This window comes from Polyergus mexicanus, unplaced genomic scaffold (genome assembly GCF_030449975.1).
Source record: "Polyergus mexicanus isolate NDT 795.1 unplaced genomic scaffold, iyPolMexi1.0 SCAF_13, whole genome shotgun sequence".
NCBI classification, from domain to species: domain Eukaryota; kingdom Metazoa; phylum Arthropoda; class Insecta; order Hymenoptera; family Formicidae; genus Polyergus; species Polyergus mexicanus.
In genome coordinates this window covers 214,668-236,035 of record NW_027223333.1, presented here as the reverse complement: position 1 = coordinate 236,035, position 21,368 = coordinate 214,668, and the positions used below count along the sequence as shown (strand labels likewise).

The 21,368-nt window shown below is 41.6% G+C and overlaps 2 protein-coding genes across 7 annotated transcripts in view; one reads left to right on the top strand and one right to left on the bottom strand.

Moving 5' to 3' along the window:
• Nucleotides 1–1,020: 1,020 nt before the first annotated feature.
• On the top strand, nt 1,021–2,696 carry LOC138938870 (superkiller complex protein 8). Its single transcript, XM_070306223.1, has 8 exons — nt 1,021–1,124; nt 1,201–1,310; nt 1,389–1,558; nt 1,630–1,868; nt 1,934–2,027; nt 2,098–2,191; nt 2,287–2,458; nt 2,564–2,696. The coding sequence occupies exons 1-8, from the start codon at nt 1,122–1,124 to the stop codon at nt 2,663–2,665; spliced, it is 984 nt and encodes a 327-aa protein (XP_070162324.1). The 5' UTR covers nt 1,021–1,121; the 3' UTR covers nt 2,666–2,696.
• The window catches only part of LOC138938866 (uro-adherence factor A), a 123,957-nt gene continuing 104,848 nt past the window's right edge, over nt 2,260–21,368 (bottom strand). For 2 of the 6 annotated variants that reach the window (XM_070306219.1, XM_070306218.1), the window contains 8 exons: nt 14,244–14,654; nt 12,698–12,892; nt 9,687–12,424; nt 9,411–9,502; nt 9,220–9,327; nt 9,059–9,134; nt 8,726–8,975; nt 2,261–8,622 (listed from right to left, as the gene is read on the bottom strand). In XM_070306219.1, coding sequence (XP_070162320.1) covers nt 4,330–8,622; nt 8,726–8,975; nt 9,059–9,134; nt 9,220–9,327; nt 9,411–9,502; nt 9,687–12,424; nt 12,698–12,892; nt 14,244–14,654 — 8,163 coding nt within the window. In that variant the 3' untranslated portion in view covers nt 2,261–4,329. Of the gene's footprint in view, nt 8,623–8,725; nt 8,976–9,058; nt 9,135–9,219; nt 9,328–9,410; nt 9,503–9,686; nt 12,425–12,697; nt 12,893–14,243; nt 14,655–18,747; nt 20,881–21,368 lie in introns of those variants that run through there. The other 4 variants (XM_070306216.1, XM_070306215.1, XM_070306214.1 and 1 more) reach the window with 4 other exon arrangements.

Here is a 21,368-nt window from a genome sequence, read left to right as displayed (position 1 = left end):
TTTTATATATAAATCCCAGTAAGCAATTTGATAACAAATTGTTGCCAAATTGGCATCAAATTCGCTCAAAACTTGGTAACAAATCCAGTGCCATCTGTGTCCGCATTAAGCTTGTGTTTTGGTGACAAAGCTTGTTGACATAACCTGACAGCAAATTGACGGCAAAAACCGAGCAAAGCTTGACATGATTTGACGTCAAATTGATGGCAAAAATCGAGCAAGATCTGCGCAAGACAATCTGATAGCAGATTGTCAGCAAAAACCGTACAAATTCTGCAGCTTTTGGCCATTCATATAAACGTATATATTTAAATAGATTTAAAGCCTTAACCCTAAGTAACAAAATGATGATAAGTTTTGGTCATAAAATGACCATTAGATAATTAGACATTATATAAAATCATATATTAATATGTTAAAACATATAGGTAAATTCAAATAACTTAATTTATAAAATTAAAGATCTTTTTGGACAGAAATTGTTTGAATAAGTGAAAATCGAACAATTTCTGTCCGATTTGCAAAAAATCAATTCAATATCTGAATTTCCTGTATAAGAATTGTGTCAAAAATTGAACTGATAGAAATATATATATTATAATATTATTAGCATTTTGTAGGCTTTATATACACTCATGACAAGAATTTGAATACGGGTATAGATAATGAATAACGCGCCGCATAGCGATAAGCGACTGAACTATTTTATAATACTCTGTAATAAGCTGCAGATTTTGTTCGGTTTTTGCTGCCAATTTGCCATCAGATTGCGCACTCTAGATCCTGCTCAGTTTTTGCCGACAATTTGATGTCAGTCATGTCAGCAAGCTTTGCTCGGTTTCTGCCGCCAATTTGCTGTGTAGTTATGTTAGCAAGCTTTGCTTGATTCTTGCCGGCAATCTGCCAGCTTAATCGGTAATAACAACTCTTGTACCAAATTTGTAGCCTTTTTGCTGACAATAATTTGTAGCAAGCACTTGGCAATATCTGTTAGAACAGACCTGGCTGACTGGGAATATTATAAAAAAGTTTGGATACCAAATATGCATTAATATTAAGTGGTGTATCCGGAAAAAGTTTACATGCTGCATCCGTTTTATTAAAAACTTATTTGTCTTAAGATGGTGAGATATTTTTCTTATTTATTATCTGTCTTTATCGTTTCTTTATCTTTTTCTCTATTTTGTTCTTTTTTTCCAGTATTCTTTAACTCACAAAACAGAAAATGCACACGAGGATAGTATATGGACTTGTGCATGGGGTTGTCCAAAGAGGAAGAAAGATATTCAACCGGATAATGAAGATTCACGGTATAATCAAAGTGTTATTTTAATTTGTTGTTTGAGATGAAAGAACTATACCTTTTTAACTGTTATGTTACTTGATAGAGATTCTATACGATCCAATGAAGATGAGATTGCGGAATATCTAGTAACAGGTTCTGTAGATGATGCGGTAAAAGTATGGGAACTGAGAGATGGTGCTTTGAAGATAAAGCATAAGTTAACTGGACATTCTTTAGGAGTAGTGTCAATAGCTGTCAGCTCGGATGGATCAAGTAAATGAATGAAATTATTATTTTCAAGTATATTAATTTTTTAGTCTACATCTTATCGCGCAAATTTGTAGAATGTGCTTCTAGTTCCCTTGACTCGAGTTTGAAATTATGGGACTTACAATCTGGAGACAAATTATCGAGTATTGAAGTTGGTCCAGTAGATATTTGGACCGTTGTCTTTTCTCCAGATGATAAATTTATTGTTTCTGGCAGTCACGCTGGTAAAATACATTTATATGGAACTGAAAGTGGTAAACAAGAACAAACATTAGATACAAGAGGTGGAAAATTTACACTGAGTGTTGCTTATGTAAGTCGTTTGAATAAAAGTTTAAATTATGTTATGCAACTTTTGTACATGGAATTGCATTTCAGAGTCCTGATGGTAAATATATTGCAAGTGGTGCAATTGATGGGATTATTAATATCTTTGATGTTGCTTATGGAAAAGTTTTGCGTACATTAGAAGGTAGATATAAAAAATTCAAATGTATTATCAAGATATTATAGAATATTTTCTCATTAAATTTGTTATTTAGGTCACGCGATGCCTATCAGGTCTCTATGTTTCTCACCAGATTCTCAGCTGCTCCTTACAGCATCCGATGATGGACATATGAAGTTGTACGACGTGTAAGAAAATTAGAGATTTATAAATACATAAATATATTGACTTTATATTAAAATAAATCCATTATTAATATTTTATGTTCATTGTTTTTATTTAGCAAGGATGCAAATCTAGCAGGAACAATGTCGGGTCATGCTTCTTGGGTGCTCGGCGTGGCTTTCTCGCCAGATGGTCAGCAATTTGCGTCAAGCAGTTCTGATCATACAGTCAAGATCTGGGAATTAGCACAAAGACAGTGTTTGCATACATTTGATGAACATAAAGATCAGGTATGTCCGCTAAACTTGAAATAATTTTCAGACGAAATATATGTTTAATATCCATTTTTTAAGATTTTAATACAGATACAGATAATTTTTTTTGTGAATATATAGGTATGGGCAGTAAAATATAATCCACAACGAAATAACGTGATTGCATCAGTATCCGAAGATAAATCCATTAATTTGTATGAATGTCCGATATATGATAAGTAATAATGTAAGGATTAATAAATATTTTTTATTTGCACTACATTATTTATTTTTTAATAGTTGCAGACAATCGATGACATCTCTTTAGAGTTTATGATAAAAAAGGGTATTTTTAGCTATAAATTTTATTGTACTGCAAGTAATGTACAAATTAAAATGATATGTGGCGAATTTAAAGCGCAAAATGTAACGAAAGTTGTTCTTAAAACCTAGAATGGAAATAATATTACAAAAAAAAAATTACAATAATCTCGTAGTGTACAGACCAAATATGTTTTAAGAAACAACGCAAAGATACCCTGATATGGTTCCAAGTTGGCAGGGTTAAATCTAATTAACTCGAACTGGAACAGGGCAGAATTGTTTACATAGAAGAAATCTCTTAATTAAAAATTAAATATATAATTCTAATTCACATGCCAAGTAATCTCTCCTTTCGATGAGAATTCGACAATGATACGATTCCCGCAGAAGGAAAATTGACACGATAAAAAAAATTAAGTAAATTAAAAAAAAAAGAACGTCTTGCCTACATCAGTTTCCGAATGAAAGACAAAACAACATTAAATCATAAAATTATAGTATTTCGATTTTAGAGACTTACAAGTAATCTCTCTCTAATTGTATATGTGTGATCTGTACACTTTTTTAATGATATATTTACCTCCAAAGAAGTAACAGCATGTCAATTCAATAGACGTCGCTCAAAAACAAAACTAATGACCGCGATATACAATATAGTATATGTGACGAAAATAGAATGTGTGTGTATATTACTTGTAGACTAGAAACTTAAGATAATGCTTATAAAATTTTTTGTCCCGTTATTATAATCCCAGTTTTAGCGAACTATTTTAGACCGCTCTACGTTCACACAATCGATACAAACGATACTATCTCGTTACGATTAATCTTCGGTCGAAGATGCTCGAGCTTATTCCAGATCTTCATCATCCTACTTATCAGTCTTTAAAAAGTAATTAGACTTTGCATCCGTTTGAAAGAGAAAGATGATACGAATCGGTTTATACGATGGAAACAAAATACAGATCGTCGGGTCTTCTCCGCAGGCGCGTCTTTTCTCATTCGCGTACGAAGATGTATGACCGACGCATATGTGTTACGAATCGTACACAGATTTTAAACACATACTATTAAAACTTTCTACATTCTTCATTCGGTTTTTTTTTTTTTTTTTGTATATATACAAAATTGAATAAATAACCGATCCAGAATCACCGCTAAGCACTATGGATTTTCGACTGTGGTTTTCTTCTTTCAAATTCGGAATTATTCTATATTATCATGTATATATACAACAGATAAAATGGACACAGGAATGATCTTAGGATTTCCCGCTAATATTTCACACGGTTTTTGCCGGTATCGAAGAAATTGGCATTGTGATGCTTATGCATACAGTATATCATGGATATTATTATATGTAACTATTTTATTATTCCGCATAAACTGATGAAGGATCTATACGAGAGACAGCAAAAGAAAATGATTAAAATTATCTACTCATAATGCGTATCACATGTGACGAATGTATGTGGGCGAACATATAGAAGCAAGCGAATGTACAATGACTAGCTTGAAACGAAGAGAGAAGTCGATTATTACAGAACTTATGCGCTTCGTTTTTGGGGGTCGTCCCAGTTCCCCTATACCGTCGTCACCCTGACGGATCCCGTGACTATCTCCGCGTGACAATCCGTCACCTCGAATTTACCCTGACTCTCATCCGACCTAGATTTGGCCGCTTGCGATGGAATGTCTGGCTTTGGATTGTAGTTGAACGGCGGCACGATCGCCGAGGCCGGCGTCCGAACGCCGTTCTCCGCTGCTGTCGCCGGATCTACTCGGATAAAGGAGCCGAGCCTGGATATCCTCTTGGTGGGATCCATCTCCGTTCCGAACTCGGCGCTCTGTTGCTTTCTCATGGTCACCAAACTATCGCCCAGCTGCGTCGTCTCGTGCTTGTATACCTCGGACGATTTCACCGGGATCTTGCAAGGTGCCTCGTTGGCGTTGATGCCCGTCAAGTCGCAGGAATTTCTGTACTTTGGGCCAGCAGATCCGACTTGCGTACCTAGGACCGGTGGTCTGGATTTGGACTTGTAGGGAGATGTCTCGACGCTGCTACTGTCCTCTTGAGAGATCCCCTCAAACGTGGAACTGCGAAACAATCTGTACGCCGGCGGTTTATTGAACGTCGCAGCGGCGACGGGTGCAGCGTCCACCTCGGTGGTACTATTGGCTGGCCTTATCCATTGCCTGGTGTCCGGTTTCTCGAAACGCTGTTTGTTTTTGTTCTCTTCGACCTTCTTCCAGAGACTTGCAATCTTGCTTGTCGCCTCCTTTGCCAGCTTACGATTTTGCACGCTCGTAGACGAATTGGCGGCTATGCTGGAATTGCTGTTGGATCGTTGTCCGAGAGAATCAATCTTCCGGAAGGTCTTATCGTTCTGGGATGCATTGCCGTTGAGGACTTTCGGTGGCGTAATTATTTTTCCAGAGGACATCTTCTTCGGCGCCAATAGTCCTTTGGATGGTTGCATCTTTTCGCAACTATTGGCCGTCACTTTTGGCTGATACGCTTGATGCGCTTTCACGGAGATCTTGGATTTTCCCGCCGCCGGATATATCTTTGACGAAGCGCCTTTAATCGGTTTGGCGATCTTCGTCTTTATCGGGGAAGCGGATGCGGAATGCACCGTTGGCGCGTTTCCCACTTCCGGTTCATCTTTTGTAAAAGTTCCTTGACGCTCCAACGGCTTGATCGGGACCTCTGGCAATTTACTGTCGCTTTGGTAATTCGATGAGCAAGCCGAAGGTGTGCTATGACGCTTGATAGATTTTGTGAAGGTCAATGAGGATCCCTTCTGAGGTACAGAGGCCCTTTTGGACACACCTGCCAGGTTTCTCGTCTTTTTTTCTGCGTCCACAACAGATGGAGTTTTCTTTGGACTCGTATTGAATTTCGGAGAGTCTTTCGTAGCAGCCGTCGAATTATTGTTGTTCTGTCGTAAAGTGGTGACTCTGGTAGCTCTGACAATGGGCGAAGTGTTGCTGCGACCTATGGGTATCCCGCTGATAAGGTTTGCTTGCTTCAACGGCGATGATTGCGGCGTCGGTTTTCGCGTTATTGGGTTCGAATAAAGTGCCTTCCTTCGTCCTCGAATCGCTTTCGGGCTTTCCGGCTCAGATTTATCTGTCGCGTTGGAATCCACACTCGGATCTCGACCCAGCATTCCCGGCTTAATTATTCGCGGCCTCTTCGTCTCTCTCGATTCTTGTTCCTCGTCGGCGTTGTTCGATTCCTCATCGCTGCCTAATTCATTCGGATCCGCCGAACCCAGATTCTCATGAGTGATTTTCGCGTACTCAGCTTCTGCTTCTTCATGGTCGATATTTATTGCAAGAGTTTGTGCGTCATCACTATGTTGAGTGCTCATCAGTTTTTTCGAAAGACCGTTTACAAAGCGCATTCTTAGATTGCGATCCAATTCGGAATCATGTGACGTCAAAGTGACGGTCTCGCAACGTAAAATATCATCCCCATTAGTTTTATTCGATTCATTCAAAGTGTTTAACACGATGGTGGCATTCTGCTCCAACATAGTTTGAATCTCCTCGTGGGCGTATCCTTGTGCGTTTATTTGTCCTTCTTCCGTCGCATTGGTGCTTGAAATGGTATTATGCTCGATTTCTTTGAACATGGTTTCCGAATCGTCCAATGTCCTTGTGCGATACCGCTCTTTATTCTCTTGGGAATCCCCGCGTTTTCTCCTCAACGCCCTGCACACAGGTAACTTTGTGAGCGTAGGAATCGAGGACTTATTGGGAGATGTGGATTCTTGCTTTTCGCTGATATTTCTAGCTGAAACTAATTCTTGTGCTTCCTGAGTTTGAGCCAGATTCAGATCCGGAAAGGGATTCTCCAGCACCTGTGTCTGGAATCTCGCTCTATTTTCTTGCCTGCGTTGCTTTGGCGTTAGTTTCGAGAAGGGAGAATACTTTCCACGTGGAATCTTATCACCCTCCTCATTGCTGCAAGTGCCATCTTGCTTTCGGCGTTCTTCCTGTTCCTTTTTAACAATCTCCGCGGCGATGGTATACGTTTTATATCTCTCCTTCGTCAAGTTTCGTTTTTGCTTCGGGGTCAAGTGAATCTTCAGATGCGGCGGACGCCGTTTCGGCGTTGATTCTGCCGAGCTGCTGACGCAATATTCGGACGAGATAGGAGTGATTGCCTCGTCAGTATCGTTTTCTGCCTCGTCGATCACCTCCGCTACGATTGAATGCACTACCTCGTCAGTGTGCAGCTCCGTTTCTATGCACAGAGTGTCGCTACACAGAGTATCGGTAGTCGCTTCCATCGTGGATTCGTCCATCTCGCTCACCTCATTAAATAGGGACGGTGGATTAATATTCTCCAGGCACTCACTCAGACTGTTGTTCGCACTGCTTTGCATGCCCTCAGCGTAACGCATGCACGTCATGGATAATACGTTGGCGACTGGCTTTAGCATCTCGAATACCGCCGAGTCGCTGCCGGTCAAACTGTGTGAATCCTGTTCCTTCGAGTCCGCGATCTCCGATGTGATGCTAGCCACGCTGAGCATGCTATTCTCCATATCACCCACGTCTGGCAATTCATCCATCATGGACGGCGGTTTGACATTCTCCAGATGCGAGCTGGTACACTCGTTTAGCAAATTCTCCAAACTGGACGTGTGACTCTGACTCTGGCCTAGCGCTCGTTTGGCTACTACGCCGAGCGGCAGAGACTTTTTTCGTACATTGCGAGGATCAGCGGAATATCTCGTCGATATCGGTGGCAGAGACGTGGAGTAACATCTGTCCCGGTTAACGAAAGTTTCGCTATTGTCAACGGAGCCGGCGTAGCTCGCGGTCAACGATAATAAACTTCCCATCGAGGACGGCGGTTTGATCGCCTCGAGATCGATAGACGTCAAACTCGTTGTCTCGAGCTCGTTCTGATTGTTCCCCTCAGCGTCGACGGCTTCCGCCAGTTTGATGGCTTCACGTTGAATGATCTTCGATTCTGTCATGCCGGTCTGTTCGTTATTCTCGACTTGCACATTGTTTTGCGACACGTTGATGCGTTGATCTTCCTGCGCGTCGCTGTTAAACGAAGCGACTAGCGGCGCGCTTATGCTGATGCTGGGAAAGGAAATGTCGTTGGGAGAATCCTCATTCCATGTGTCGCATGTCAAGCTCTGTTTCATTGTGCCGGAATCTCGTTCGCGTATGGCTTCAGTTTGTTGAACTAACGTTGCCGTCAATCGATCCAACGAAGCGATCATAGCGTCGGGATCTCTTTGTCGTCTGTATGTCTCTTCTTTTATATGCTTCTCCGCGCTCTCGCGATGTAAAATGTCTGAAGTCCTCACAATTTCGAATGGTGCTTCTGGTTGTTCACTCGCATTGCCATCAATCTCGGATAGTTCTTCGGAAATATTATTTCTTCCTTTTATAAAGTCTATTTGTTTATTATATAACACTAGTTGCGTCTTAACGTAGTCTGCATTGCTTTGATTGATCATGATGTTGTTTTCGGATTTTATACTGGGTTGGATACACAGTTCTAGAAGAGCATGCTCGGATTGCTCGACAGAGTCAATTGATTCACTACTTTCGGAATCTTTCGTAAATGATTGCTTCATTGATGGAATATCCGTTGGAATCTGATCATCAGTCGTTATCTCGTCTACTCGTATAATGGATTCTTTTTCAACTGTATCGCGTTCGTCATTTACAGTCAAGTTATTGAAAACGTTCTTATTTAAGAACATATCAGGTTTCTGTAATACAGTTATCGATGAGAAATTATTATCAAGATTATCATTATTTACTGCTGTCGTGGTTGAAATTGGTTTATTTGATTCCTTGATATTATGTATGTATCCGTTAGTTATATTTGTCATCACCTAGAAAAAGAGATATTACAATTTAAAATAGAATTAAATTAAAAAACGATATAAAAAATTTTATAGCAGAAATTACAACACAGAAAGTCTAAAAAGATCTTACTGTAACTGTTTCCAATTGAACGCTTTCTTCGTTATTATCCTTCTTATTTCCTCTGTTTTTCTCTGATAAATCACTTTCAGCTGTAGTTCCACGAGACTCCGCATATTTTATATTAAATAACAAACTGTCAGATTCTACAGTTCCATTATGTTCAACTTGATCTAGAGCGAGACTAGTTTGATATCGGGTCAGATTATTTTCTGATCGAGGAAGTTTTTCGAGATTATTTCCTATGAAGGAATGTCTATGCCTAAAAAAATATATCAAATTTACCAAATAATGATATAATTACTAATATTTTTTAATAATCTCATTAATATTTTATAATTTCACCTATTATTTTGCATTCCAATATTAATGCAAGCGGCTAATAGATCCTCGTCATCCTCGTCTCCATCACTGACTTGATCTAGATAAATTCGGAAAGTTGTTTCATGTTTATTGTGAATCATCACAGATTATTTTTTTCAGTTTCACAAGGTTAGATTACTTACATCCCGAGTCGTTATTAGAAGTCTTTAAACCGATATTATTACTGGATGAGAATTCAATGTCACTCGACGGTAGATCTTTATTTATTTTGCAATTATTTGGTTTAGAGTCTGTAAATTTGTATTGTTTATAAAAAAAATTATCTAAATTAAAGAAAATATTTATAAAATACACTCTAAATATTTTAAATTACCTAAACTAATAATCCTGGAACTGGATTCCGCATCGTGATCATCATTATATTCAGAGTTTCCTAATATCATTGAAATCGGCGTCGTTCTTACACTACGCAAAAAACGATTATTAACAAATTAAATATTAACAAATTAAAAAATTCTAATTTGATATGCATATAATAATAATCCAAGTTTATAATAAAAATAGAATTATTCAAATATGTTTGAACATGCATTTCATATACAAATATGAAATGTAATAGATAATTATTTAGAAATTAATGTAATTATACCTTGAATGATTTTGGATGGATGCGTCTTCTTGAACCACTTTAAGCTGCTTGCCCAAATCTTCCTCAAGGTACGGTAAAGAATGATTTGCGCCCTCGTCGTCCGTAAGATGCGTCGCGCCTCGCAAATTCAGCTGTGTCTCTGATTCGGCAAAATCGGTCAATTTCGGCACGTCCGTCAAGGACAACGCTTTGCATTCACCGTGGTCCTCGGCGTGCCTCGCTTTGTATCGCTCCGATAACCTTTTTGACGAATTCCTTATACGACTATCATCCTGTAGATCGGAGGCGGAAGTGGCTCTGGACGAATTCAAGGACGTCTCGCGCGGCGTTCCTTCTGTATAGTAAGTTCTAACCGTGTCCTCATGCAGGAGTCCCTGATCGTTGGTCGAGAAGAAGCTGGAGTGTTGCTTCTCGTCGTCTATAGTTTGCTCGCCGTAGCGCAGACTGTAATCGGTCGGCTGATCCAAGTCCGTTTCGGCATAATCGCCGAACAGATTACCGTCTGGATCGATCGTAGGCGATATCGCTTTCTGAATACTGTTCAGAGTGTCATGACGCAACAGAGCCTTCTCCGTATAAACATTGCTGAAATTCGCGTTTTCTTTCATGGGAGAAATATCACGCAAATAAGAGACCGGCTTCGAGCTGTCGACAATCGCTTTCGCGGTTGTTCGTCGATAATCTGACTTAGCGCACACGGTCGCTTCGATTTCTTCAGAAACACTGGACTGGCTGCCGGCCTTGGACGAAGACGACGCGCTCTGATCGATCAGAGACATGTTGTTCTCGATGGAGGAGTTTAATGAAGTCTGTGACGGTTCTTGATTGGGCGCTGTGGCCCACGATATAGTAGAATTTGTGCATCTCAGTTCGTTCATATCGAAACCGTCGGATGGTCTCAGTCGTTCAGGTATAGCGTTCTTGTAACGTAAGGTATATTTCCTCTCGGAAGAAGTGGCTTTCGTGTGAGTGTCGCCACACGCGCTGTCAAATCCAACCGCGGAATGAAGCGACGAAGATTGCTGCTTTATCTGCGAATCGGTAGGCGATGAGCCATTCAGAACGTGACGATTTACTTTTTCGAACATGGTGTCGGAGTGCGTGCTCGTCACTGAACGCATGGAATCTCTACTTTCGCTCCTAGCAACTCCGTTACATTTAACGGTGGACGTACTGGGCTGACTGTGCAACTGATAAGTACGCAGACCGTGGGCATTGATGCCGAGAAAACTGTGATCTAGCTTGAACGTGAACTTATCATCCTTATTGATCGGCGACGTGCTCGGTTCAATGTTGTCGCAAGTCTCGGCCAGATTTTGATCGATTTCTTGCTCTAGAGCCCGTTGCCTGCGAGCTGCCAGACTGGGCAAGGTCGATAATCCGAGTCCGCGCGCGGTGGAATCCAAATGAACGAGATTATTGCAACCAGGTCTGGCACTCAACAAATTCTTCAAGGCCGCGCTAGAGCCCATCGAGATCATCTTGTGTTTGGAATGAACCAGACTGCGCAACATTGGCACAGCCCCTAGATCCCAAAGAAGACGCTGATCTTGGGGACACCTCGCAGACAGATTCCAGAGTGCTCCGCAGGCATTGCTAACCACAGTCAGGCTGGGTGATCTCAACTGCTGTAGGAGAACTTGTAGGCAGCCTCTCTCCCTCACGATGTCTCGATAATCTTCTCGCACCGCTACGTGACTCGACACGTTTCTAAGGATACCGCCGGCGTTCTCGACTATCGCGAGCGTCTTGGACGGCGCCTTGTAGCTCAGCATGTCGACGAGGAAAGCCAGCGCGCCATCCACGGCGCAGATATCCACTTTATTTGTGCTGCAGTGAGCTGACAGATTCCACAGAGCGGATAGTATAGATTTCAAAGTGGACTCTTTGCGACCTTCCATAGCGGCTTTCATCAGACCCGTCACTGCTCCCACTTCTCTCAGGGTCTGCTTGCTACTACTATCGGCACGCCAAGACAAGTTTCTCAGGACACTCGCGGTCACCTGTCTAAGATCGTCGCTGGGACTTCTCAGCTGCGAGACCAAGGCTTTCATAAATTCCTTGAAGGAGCAGAGTAGCGCCTTGTTGTTGCCATCGCCGAAAGTCAGGTTGGTCAATGCCATTCCGGCGTATCGTCGCAACGTGATGCAATTTTGGTCGTCGCTCTCGCTACCATGCGCCAAGTGATCCATTTCGATGAGTTCCGCGACCGCGTGAAGACCACCTAATTGGCACATAGCGTGACGATGAGCCTCGTCGAAGGACAGCTTCATGAGCGCGGCTATCGTCGCCGCGGGATGTCTCTCGAGGTCATCCGTGGGCTGGCCCCTTTCCAGGGACATTCTCAGATTCTGGCAATAATCGCGCAATTGTTCGAGGAACCGAAGCACCCGCGCTTCCCGACGACCGGCCCTCTCGTCGCTTTTGGCGTGCACCACGTTGTGCAACGCTTGCATAGCCCGATCCCGAGTGTCCGGATCTTGTCTGGGTGCGTGAATCAGTTGCACGAGCAGCGGCAAGCATCCGGATTGCCTCATCACCAGGCAACTATCTAGAGAGGTGCTCATGGAGAGCAGAGTAGTGCTCATATCGTCCCGGCCATTCTTCTCTAGCATACCTAACAGGTTGTACACCACGTCCACCTTGGCGCCCAGTCGTCGATGGCCTTGCAACTCCGCGGAGTGACTCTCGAGACCCGCGGAATTCGATGACGAGAAACTCATCACGCTGGCCACGTCCTGCTCATGGATACATATTTCACGTTGCGTTTACCCTTTCTTAGATAACACAATCTAATTAATCATATCTAATTGACGTTTTTGTGTGTCATCCTTCATATGACAGTTCTTTATATCCTTTGGGATCTGTATACAGGATGTTTAAAAACCATCGGCTTCTGTCCTAATCACGTCAGAACGCCGTAAAAGGACACGCTATGGTTTCTCGACACCCTGTATATGCGAGAAATGGCAAAATGCAACACGATACACCGTTATAATCATTCGACTTACATTGTGCGCAGCGAGCGATGTGCTCTGCTGGACCGGAAAGCCAATCTGCTGATTAGCCCATACGTCTCTTCTGATGGGCCACGTTCCGCGATACGAAGACGGTAGCCTGTGACCGAGCAGCGAGATGCTATCCTGCTTAGTTTCCTCCTCGCTACTGCCATCCTCGTTGTAACGTTTACTTCTTCTCAAATAGAACTGTAACGCGAAAGATTTCAATTATTATCTTCAGGATCAATAAATGATGTTCGTTTTGCCTAGAGTCATTTTATCCGCTAATCGATTCCGATGGTTAGTCTTTTGAAAACGTTTAGCGATGCGTATGTATATGAGAGAAGCATCCTTTATTGCTTTAAAACAAATATATGCTTTTATTTGTCAAAATCGTTAATTTCGCTCAAACGATTAACGTTCCAACAAGTTTTACATGTGTAAAAAGCATCAGTTCTCTCTGTGTCGAGTAATATATATACAAGAGGAACGTGCTGTGCATCGTGTTTGGAGCTTGAAATTTTCAACACGTGCGCAAGTGCAGATGAATAGGGATCCTCGGAGCGATGCCGCACAGCGGAGGGTGACGACTTAAAGGGCAGACCCAAGCGAAAGAGAAAGGACAGAGCGATAGGCTCGGGAGGGGAAGAATAGAGGAAATGCGCGTATACGTGCGGGAGAACGAGAGAGATGGAGATGGCAGGGCAGAGAAAGAGAGAGAGAGACAGTGAGAGACAGAGACGAAAGGTGAGGGTTCCGTAAAATCAATACGGGATACGTTAGTGAAGATGTATATGGTATACTCGTGCGCGCCACAAGCACAAGGCGATTCGTGTATTAAGCCAGTGGTTTTCAACCTTTGTCCCTTTTACCGAGATAAACTCGTAACAAAATGATCTCGAAATGACTTACATTCCGTATCTAACGTAAGCGCGTAATTCCTGTGAAATTATATTCCGAAACGTAGTTATATTTGTGTGTATACGCACGAAATAGATGTACGAGAGAAAAATTCATAATTAAAAGATTACAATTTTTTTTTTTTTATATAATCCTTGTCAAATTGACAATTAATAATAATACTCATCATAATAATACTAATAATATTTCTTGTTATTTTTTGCTACGCTTCTCTCGTTTTATTTTCAAGACGTTTTACGTCCAATAATTTTAATCACATTCTGTAATTTTAATTGATACAGATTTCACATTGAACTTTCTCAAAATTGGCACATTCTAGCAGTTTAAATGAAACGACACGCGTCGATGTTAATATCGACGCAAACAAACAATATATCGCGTAAACCAGTCTACCTAGACAATCAGAATTGATCCGTAACAAGCGCTAGCATCGAGTCGCGTCGCGTACGTAAAGCGACGAGTTTAAACCTCAAGGAACATGTAATCTCTAGCGGCGGATCAAAGTACCACGCAACCTATGTAAAAGTATAAATCCGCCTGAAATATATCTTCCGCTCTATCACGCACCAGCGTGAGGAATTTTCTCAAGATACAGGCGGAAACTAGCCACAGGAAAGAAAAAAAGAAAAAAAACCGCTACCTCGGGACTCGGCGTCGATGAGCGTCGCTCATCCTCCTCCTTGGTCTCCGGCTCCATGGCATCCTCCTTGCTAGTCTCAGCGACGAGAGGAGGACCCGAGTAGATCCGCGGTTGTCTCGGCGCGATGGCATCGACGGTTCCCTTTTTCGTAGCGGTGCATCTCTGCGTGACGGGGACGATGGGATTGTAGGACGTTGCTGCTGCTGTTGCTGCTGCTGCTGCTGCTGCGGCGGCGACGGCGCCGTCAGCGACCAACTCCAGCCTGCGCGATGCCAGGGGCGGCGGCGACTGCCGTCTCTGGGCACCCCACGCACTGGCGACGCCTTCCACCCCGACGCTCGCCGCCGAACCGCACGGCACGCGGCCCTCCGTCGCGCGCAATCTGTCTCGCCGGGTATTCGCGCTCTCCTGGAAAGAGAGAAAAAGAAAATGATGCGCCACGTTAGTTGCGGAAGTGAAAATCGTGCCGAGCGAGAATGATGAGCTCGTAAGAGCTCGTCCAAAGGATTTCTCTGCGGAGAAACTCATAAAATTAAAAAAAAAAGTTTGTAAATGTGTTAAGTAGCTTAGCGTCCTGTTCTGATAGACATTAGTATCCTCCTGAGGGGAAAGAAAAAAAGGAGAAGAGTACGTGCGATAGATTCTTATGAAATTCAAAACTAATTCAAAAATTGGAAAGAAATATATAAATGATTAGGTTAAAGCTTTCCAACAAGTATCGATCTTTTTTCTGGAAAAAAAGGAGAGAGAGAGAGAGAGAGAGATTTATGATTACAGTTTAATTCGTGAATTAAAAAAAAAAAAAGATATGCTTATTTACCAATCTGATTTTTCCTTAACGAAACTGTCGACTAATAAGCTTATAATTGATATAAAAAAAAAAAAATTAATCCGTTGCGTATACAAATCTGCACTATTTCTTGCCATTCACTATTCGATGTAGGTAGATATAAAAGAAAAGAGATTAATAAGATTGATTATCGTATTTAAAGCCGTTATGTGGGATGAAATCAAATGCATCCGGTGTAATTAAGTGACTTGATCTCGACAGGTTTATTCGCGGATAAATCGCTTGATTCAGCACCGTTTCTGATTGGTTCATGTCACTTGCACGAAAGATACAATATCCCCTCTTTATCTGTTAGCGAAAGGGTATAATAATGATTAGAGTCATTATTTACAAGCTTGAAAGTACATATAGAAGTGCTAAAGTATATATTTAAAATGCGTCACTTGAAAATTCTAAAGAGAGTTATAATATGTAATTCTTTTATTGTCAGAACGACCTTCATATAAAATATGAAATCGTGATCGATGATGACGATGATCTGCGATATACGTATCAATTAGAATTGCAATTAAAATTGCAGTCGCGCTGTGCTCATCGCATCGTTAATTAGCGCGCTACTTGCAGTATGATCGCTCGCGCAATTATTTATGCGAAGGTAGGGCGTTTTATCGCATTGTAGCCGTATATTTCACGCCAATTTCTAGAAGTGTTTCAAACGCGGAGAAACCTTGGATTCACACATGAAGAAATACAGTAGTAAAAAAAAAACCCGTTAAATATGAACGATAGAAATACGAGCGATCTTTAACATGCAAATGTGCGTGTTAATATACAATGATATGAAAGTTATTGAAAAATTAACTGTTTTTTAGATTGTATATAATTTACACGCGTTAATTTTACACGTGTTATATTGTATTACAGAAGTAATAAAAACTAGACTCTGATCAGAGATAGTATCAATGTCGAAACCTAAGCCTACTGATAGTTATATCACGTGTTAGCGTGTCTATTATCAACAGCGAAGAGCAATGAGACTTCAACTTGTTATCTAGACTCAGAATAGACTGATAATGCCTGCGATGCTTATTCATCTAATGGATTCCAACCTCCTAAGAAAGCTAGATATATATATATGAAGACGAAAATCTATATTTTCTTTTGCGCGAGTGATTAAGAGCACGTTGAACTCCATGAATAAGCAAAAGCGAACGCGCGTCTCTCCGTTATTCGCAATAAATACTTTCACTGTTTTCTCCAACATTCAGATAAAATCGCATGCAATTTTCCGAAATGGTAAACAGATTTGAGATAAATAAACTAGATTGACGAAGCTGTCAATATAGCTGTCAATATTGGAAACATGAATTTGATAAATCTACATGTGCAGTTCTCGACACTTGTCCATCTGTCAAATTTGCCACACGTGGTTTCGCACGTGATACGTACAAATGGCATTAAAGCGATAGTCCTTACTTTGAGACGAATCAGACGCGGCTGGATTGAACGACCTGCTTAATCGCAAAGACGGAAACTTAATAAGACAAGATAGGAATTCGTTTAGCTTTCACCGCGACATCGTCCGCGTTTCCTTTCTCCCGCGAGCTCATTAACCGACGACCGTAAACTTCGCGATCGGAAAGATAAGCTCGTCTTTATGTAAATAAAAATTCGCGCGGCACCCATGACAGTTGCGAGGCGTGTCCGCGAGATTGACGAGATAACGAAACAGCGACTCGCTTATCGTTGAGATTTGCTGCAAGCGCCGTCAGATCAGGTAAGCGGGAATTCGGCTCATTGAAACGAGTATCGGGCAAGCGAGGCAATGTTGATGATGCATCGAGATAAGAGGGCCGTTTAAGAGGAACGGATCCGATAGTTTAATGATTTCGTAATTGGCAAAATGACTCACTCAAGTGCAATCGTGACGGATAGATAGCTGCGTTTGCAATGATGCTACCGCTGTCCCTCTGTGTAATTTATTTTATCCGAATGGAAATGTTTGTGTATGTGATTATCGTTATTACACTGCATTATACGCAATCATCGCGTATACAACGATGTATCATTATTAAATGTCCAGAAAAGGTATTACGTCATTATATCACGATTGGGAATGATAACAATTCTCGGAAAGATGTCAATTATTTTTAAAAAGAGCATAACTCGAATTTTTCATTTCTCCAAATAACGATGATTAATATCGCTTACATCGCGGACGACGTTACGGTAAGAAAACGGAAAAAGGTTTCGTGGGCCACGAAATTTTATTTTCGACATGGCCAAGCGAGGAAGTGTATTTCGGTCACAAACAAAGTTCGTGCGTACGCTCATAAACTTCGCGCAGATGCCTCACGAATGTCTTACACGCTCCAAGGTATCCTTTTGTCATTGTACACGTTATCTAAGACCGCGTTAAATAAGCGCTTCCGTTCGAGAAATCTAAACTGCGACGAGTGTTGCGTGTTTTTCGCAGGCGCAGTCTTCTTTCCCCTCGTCACGATTTCGACTTTAATTAACGGGAAATCGAGTGACAAAGCGAATTATATTATATTATACCACCGCCTGCCGACTGATTGAAGAAGATGTAAGTATTGTATAAAACTAAAATTTACATCAATTTTTAGCTCGAATTAAATCATAATTTTAATTAAAATACAAAAAAATCTTAATTATAAAGATAAAAATTTGGCATATTAAAATAATTTCGAATGTTATGCTAGAAGAGTTTGCGACTACGTTGTTTATTTACATTTTAGTCAATTGCGCGTTAGCAATGCAACTTAAACCGGCGGAGATGTGAGCAGTTTATTTTGAAAATGATGTAAATTCACTTTTTTATTAAAGGGTTCGCATGTGAATTTATTCGACAATATCGATATTATTAATTTTTTCGGAAAAATTGGACTTACATTAATTTCAAAGTAAACGGCTCATATATACTCGAGACTTAGAGAAGATTTCGAATTAATAAGCGAATATTTTGGGAAGGCGATCTAGAATACTAGAGAGTTCAATATCGAAAGGCAAATAAAAAACAGAGCATGCCGATCAGTGATGCGAGAACGACGAAAGTAAATTTCCGGTTGTTGCTGCGGGAGGTGTCGCGATGCGCCCTGTTTGGAAGGAAATCTATGCTCGTTCAAATTATCCTAATTGCTCGAATGTCCGGAGAGTTTGAGGCAAGTGCGCGTGTTGTATGAATCTCATATCGCTCTAGCGAGAAGAGCATTGTTTGATGTGTGTGTGTGTGTTTTAAACAGCCAATTTAAAACCGGAAAGCTCTTTAGAATGGATAAAGATTTCTTCATATATTATTCACATATTATTAGCGTTAAAATAATAATTTTTTTTATATAGCGGAGTATATATCAATTCGATTTGCGTCAATGAATTCTTGTTCTAACTTTACGTAATATTGTGTGCGTCATCGCTATTATTCTCGACTCATATCTCGTGCCCTGCAAAGATTAAATCAATAGTTTTGAAAATAATAAATAAATAAATAATAAAAACACCTCACACACAATTCATCAATCTTTTTCCACGTTATTGAAACGATATATCTCGAAATAAATAATATGTAGCGAAATAAAAAAAGAAGAGTCGATACATAACATCGGTGTAGAGCTATTGTTTAAGAATTGACATTTCAACGACCTAGTTAACCGAGTTGCCTCCATCGAGACATTTGGCTTATAATTTAATCACCTTTCCCTTCCGATACGAATCGGCGGATTCGTCGCTGAATCGCGCGATAGTCGAGCAATTGGCGGCCGACACTTGCCAATTATTCTGCAATACTTGCTCCTCCTCCTCATCCTCCTCCTCCTCCTCCTCCTCTTGCATGCCAATCCTCCGCTCCTTGTCAATGGTCCCGCGGCTCTCCAGGATGAGTCTCAGCCGATTTTTCTCCGTCTTGACGATCTTCTGATTCTGCGAGGCAGCCGCGAACTGGCCGGTACGCGGTAGAGGAATCATCGTGGCGGTTAATCCTCGACGAGGATCCGGCTCGTCATCCCTCGAGGATTCCCTGCGTTCTCCCGATACATTTCCTCCTCCGTCTCTCGCCAGCTGGTCGCGATTTTCACCCGGCATCCCTCGCAGCCGCGTCTCGAATTCAGTCTCATGGAACATTCACTCGACATCCGCACGAGACGCGCATTGAAAATTGTCGCAGCGATCGAACACCTCGAGCGAACACGCACTCTCTTTCTCTTTCTATAACGGGTGGCGCTTCTCTCTCTCTCTCTCTCTCTCTCTCTCCGGAAAGATCTTTCTCGCTATCGATCGTATCGAAACGAGAGCGGACGATTGTTTCTATCGCGAGAGGACGATCGACGACGTGCACTCACGACTACGCACTGATTATTCGTCGATCCGATGAGCGGATAATTCAAGGATCCACGAGCGTTCCGGCGTCGTAGGAGAGATGCGTAGTTTCCTCTCGGTACGGACCGCTTCTTCTAGTAGCAGCAGCGGCTCAGAGACGACGACAGGTCCATCGCGCTCCATCGGAGGCCGAGTGCACCGGGACGCATGCGTCGAACCAAAGATTTTCAAAATGTCCCTCTGGCATTTCAGCCACCGCCGCAGCCGTCACAGCTGCCATTGCGGTCCACGAGTATCCTCGACGTAGCGCGCTCTTCTCTCCCATCTTAACTGTGTACATCTCGCGAATGTATTCCGCGAGTGTAATTAGTCGCGCGTCTAATCACCGTGGATTACATTTCAACCTCTCGTCGCAGATGGATCCCACCGAGTTCTTTTCATCACCGGACACATGTACAAAGAATGGCTCGGATAGAGCGAGAGAATCAACGTTTCGTGGAGAAGGAACGCGAGATATTTTTACGATACGAACATGATTCAAATCTGTCGATAGTAAAATATCCATTTTTGCCTGTTAATATTAGTTCATTCTCGATTCGAGATGCGCTAAACAATAGTTCGTGAAATTAGAGATAATAGATGCTATTGTCTTTGGTATTTGCAATATTTTTATAATTATTTATAATACGAAATGTAATGTTTTAGTCTGCAGCAAAATATTGATTCACTTTTATCATAATTCGTAGTGTCCCCTCCTTCATCTCTTTTTATGGAAACTGTACACGTAATATATAAGTATATATATTTAACTATCTCCACGTTGTATTTTCATTAGACCTTATGCCGTTTATTAAATATAGTTTCAGAAGATGGGAAATACGAATAAACAAGAATCTGACGAGAGTGCGATATTCATTCAATTTCGGCGATTATCACAACGCGCATTCAGTTAACACTCGGGACACACTCACAAGAGAGATCGAGATGATCTAATCTGATTTTCTCTCATCCGACCAAGTTACGAGGCGTACGGGATTATCGATAGAAGCGAGACGTACACACATCGCACAATTTCCAAGATTCGTCGTTCTAATATTTAAAGCAAAGCGGGGATACGGATGAAGTACGAATCATTTCGATAGTTTACTTCGACGGTATACGTGTCAATGCCTCGCTTTTGCGCGTGCCATTTATAGTTATATGTATACGCAGCTGCCAGTTTGCGACCCACGCGCGAACGCGCGTTTCGCAAACACACCGACGCGGCGCCGGTGCAGCAACGCACGTGTGTGTCGCGCAAGAGCGATAATAATATTCGTGCGTCACGCGTTTCTCTACCTAAGGTTTTCTCACAGAAATCGCCCGATTATCGCGCGTCCTCCTCGACGGCGACGCGCCGATAATTATGCGTGTGTGGACCGATCGGATAATCTCTAGATCAACCGGCGCGACAACCGCATTCTCCTTCCGTTTCCTTTCTTTCCGGTATGTAACGAGATATTTTACGGCAATCTTTATAAAACCTTTATTACCTTTATTACCTTAACCGGAAACGGTTAAGGTAATAAAGGTAATAAAGGTTTCGTATTCAATCGATTACTCCGTCTCTATCAACAGGAGAATTATAATTCAGAATAGATTAATCAATTGTTAATCAAATTCAAATTCAACTTTAGATATAAATAATATTTATTAATTATAAGAAGGTATTCAAAATCTCTTGGAATGCCACAAAAATGACACAAGCGTCACGTTTATCGTTAAATATACAATTAAAAAGATGAATCTAAACGATTCTTCTTAGACCGTCTTTTAGTAATGGATTGACAAGAGGCAAATAACACCGCGAATGTCAGTGAGCGAAGCCTACGGTCGAGAGAGGAATGCGCGTAATTGAAGACGACGCGTACGTGAATGCCGCGCATCGCGCAATTGAAGGGAAATCAGCGACGATGGAAGATTCCGTGTTGGCGATTCCCGGGAAAGCGAACACGCGCAAG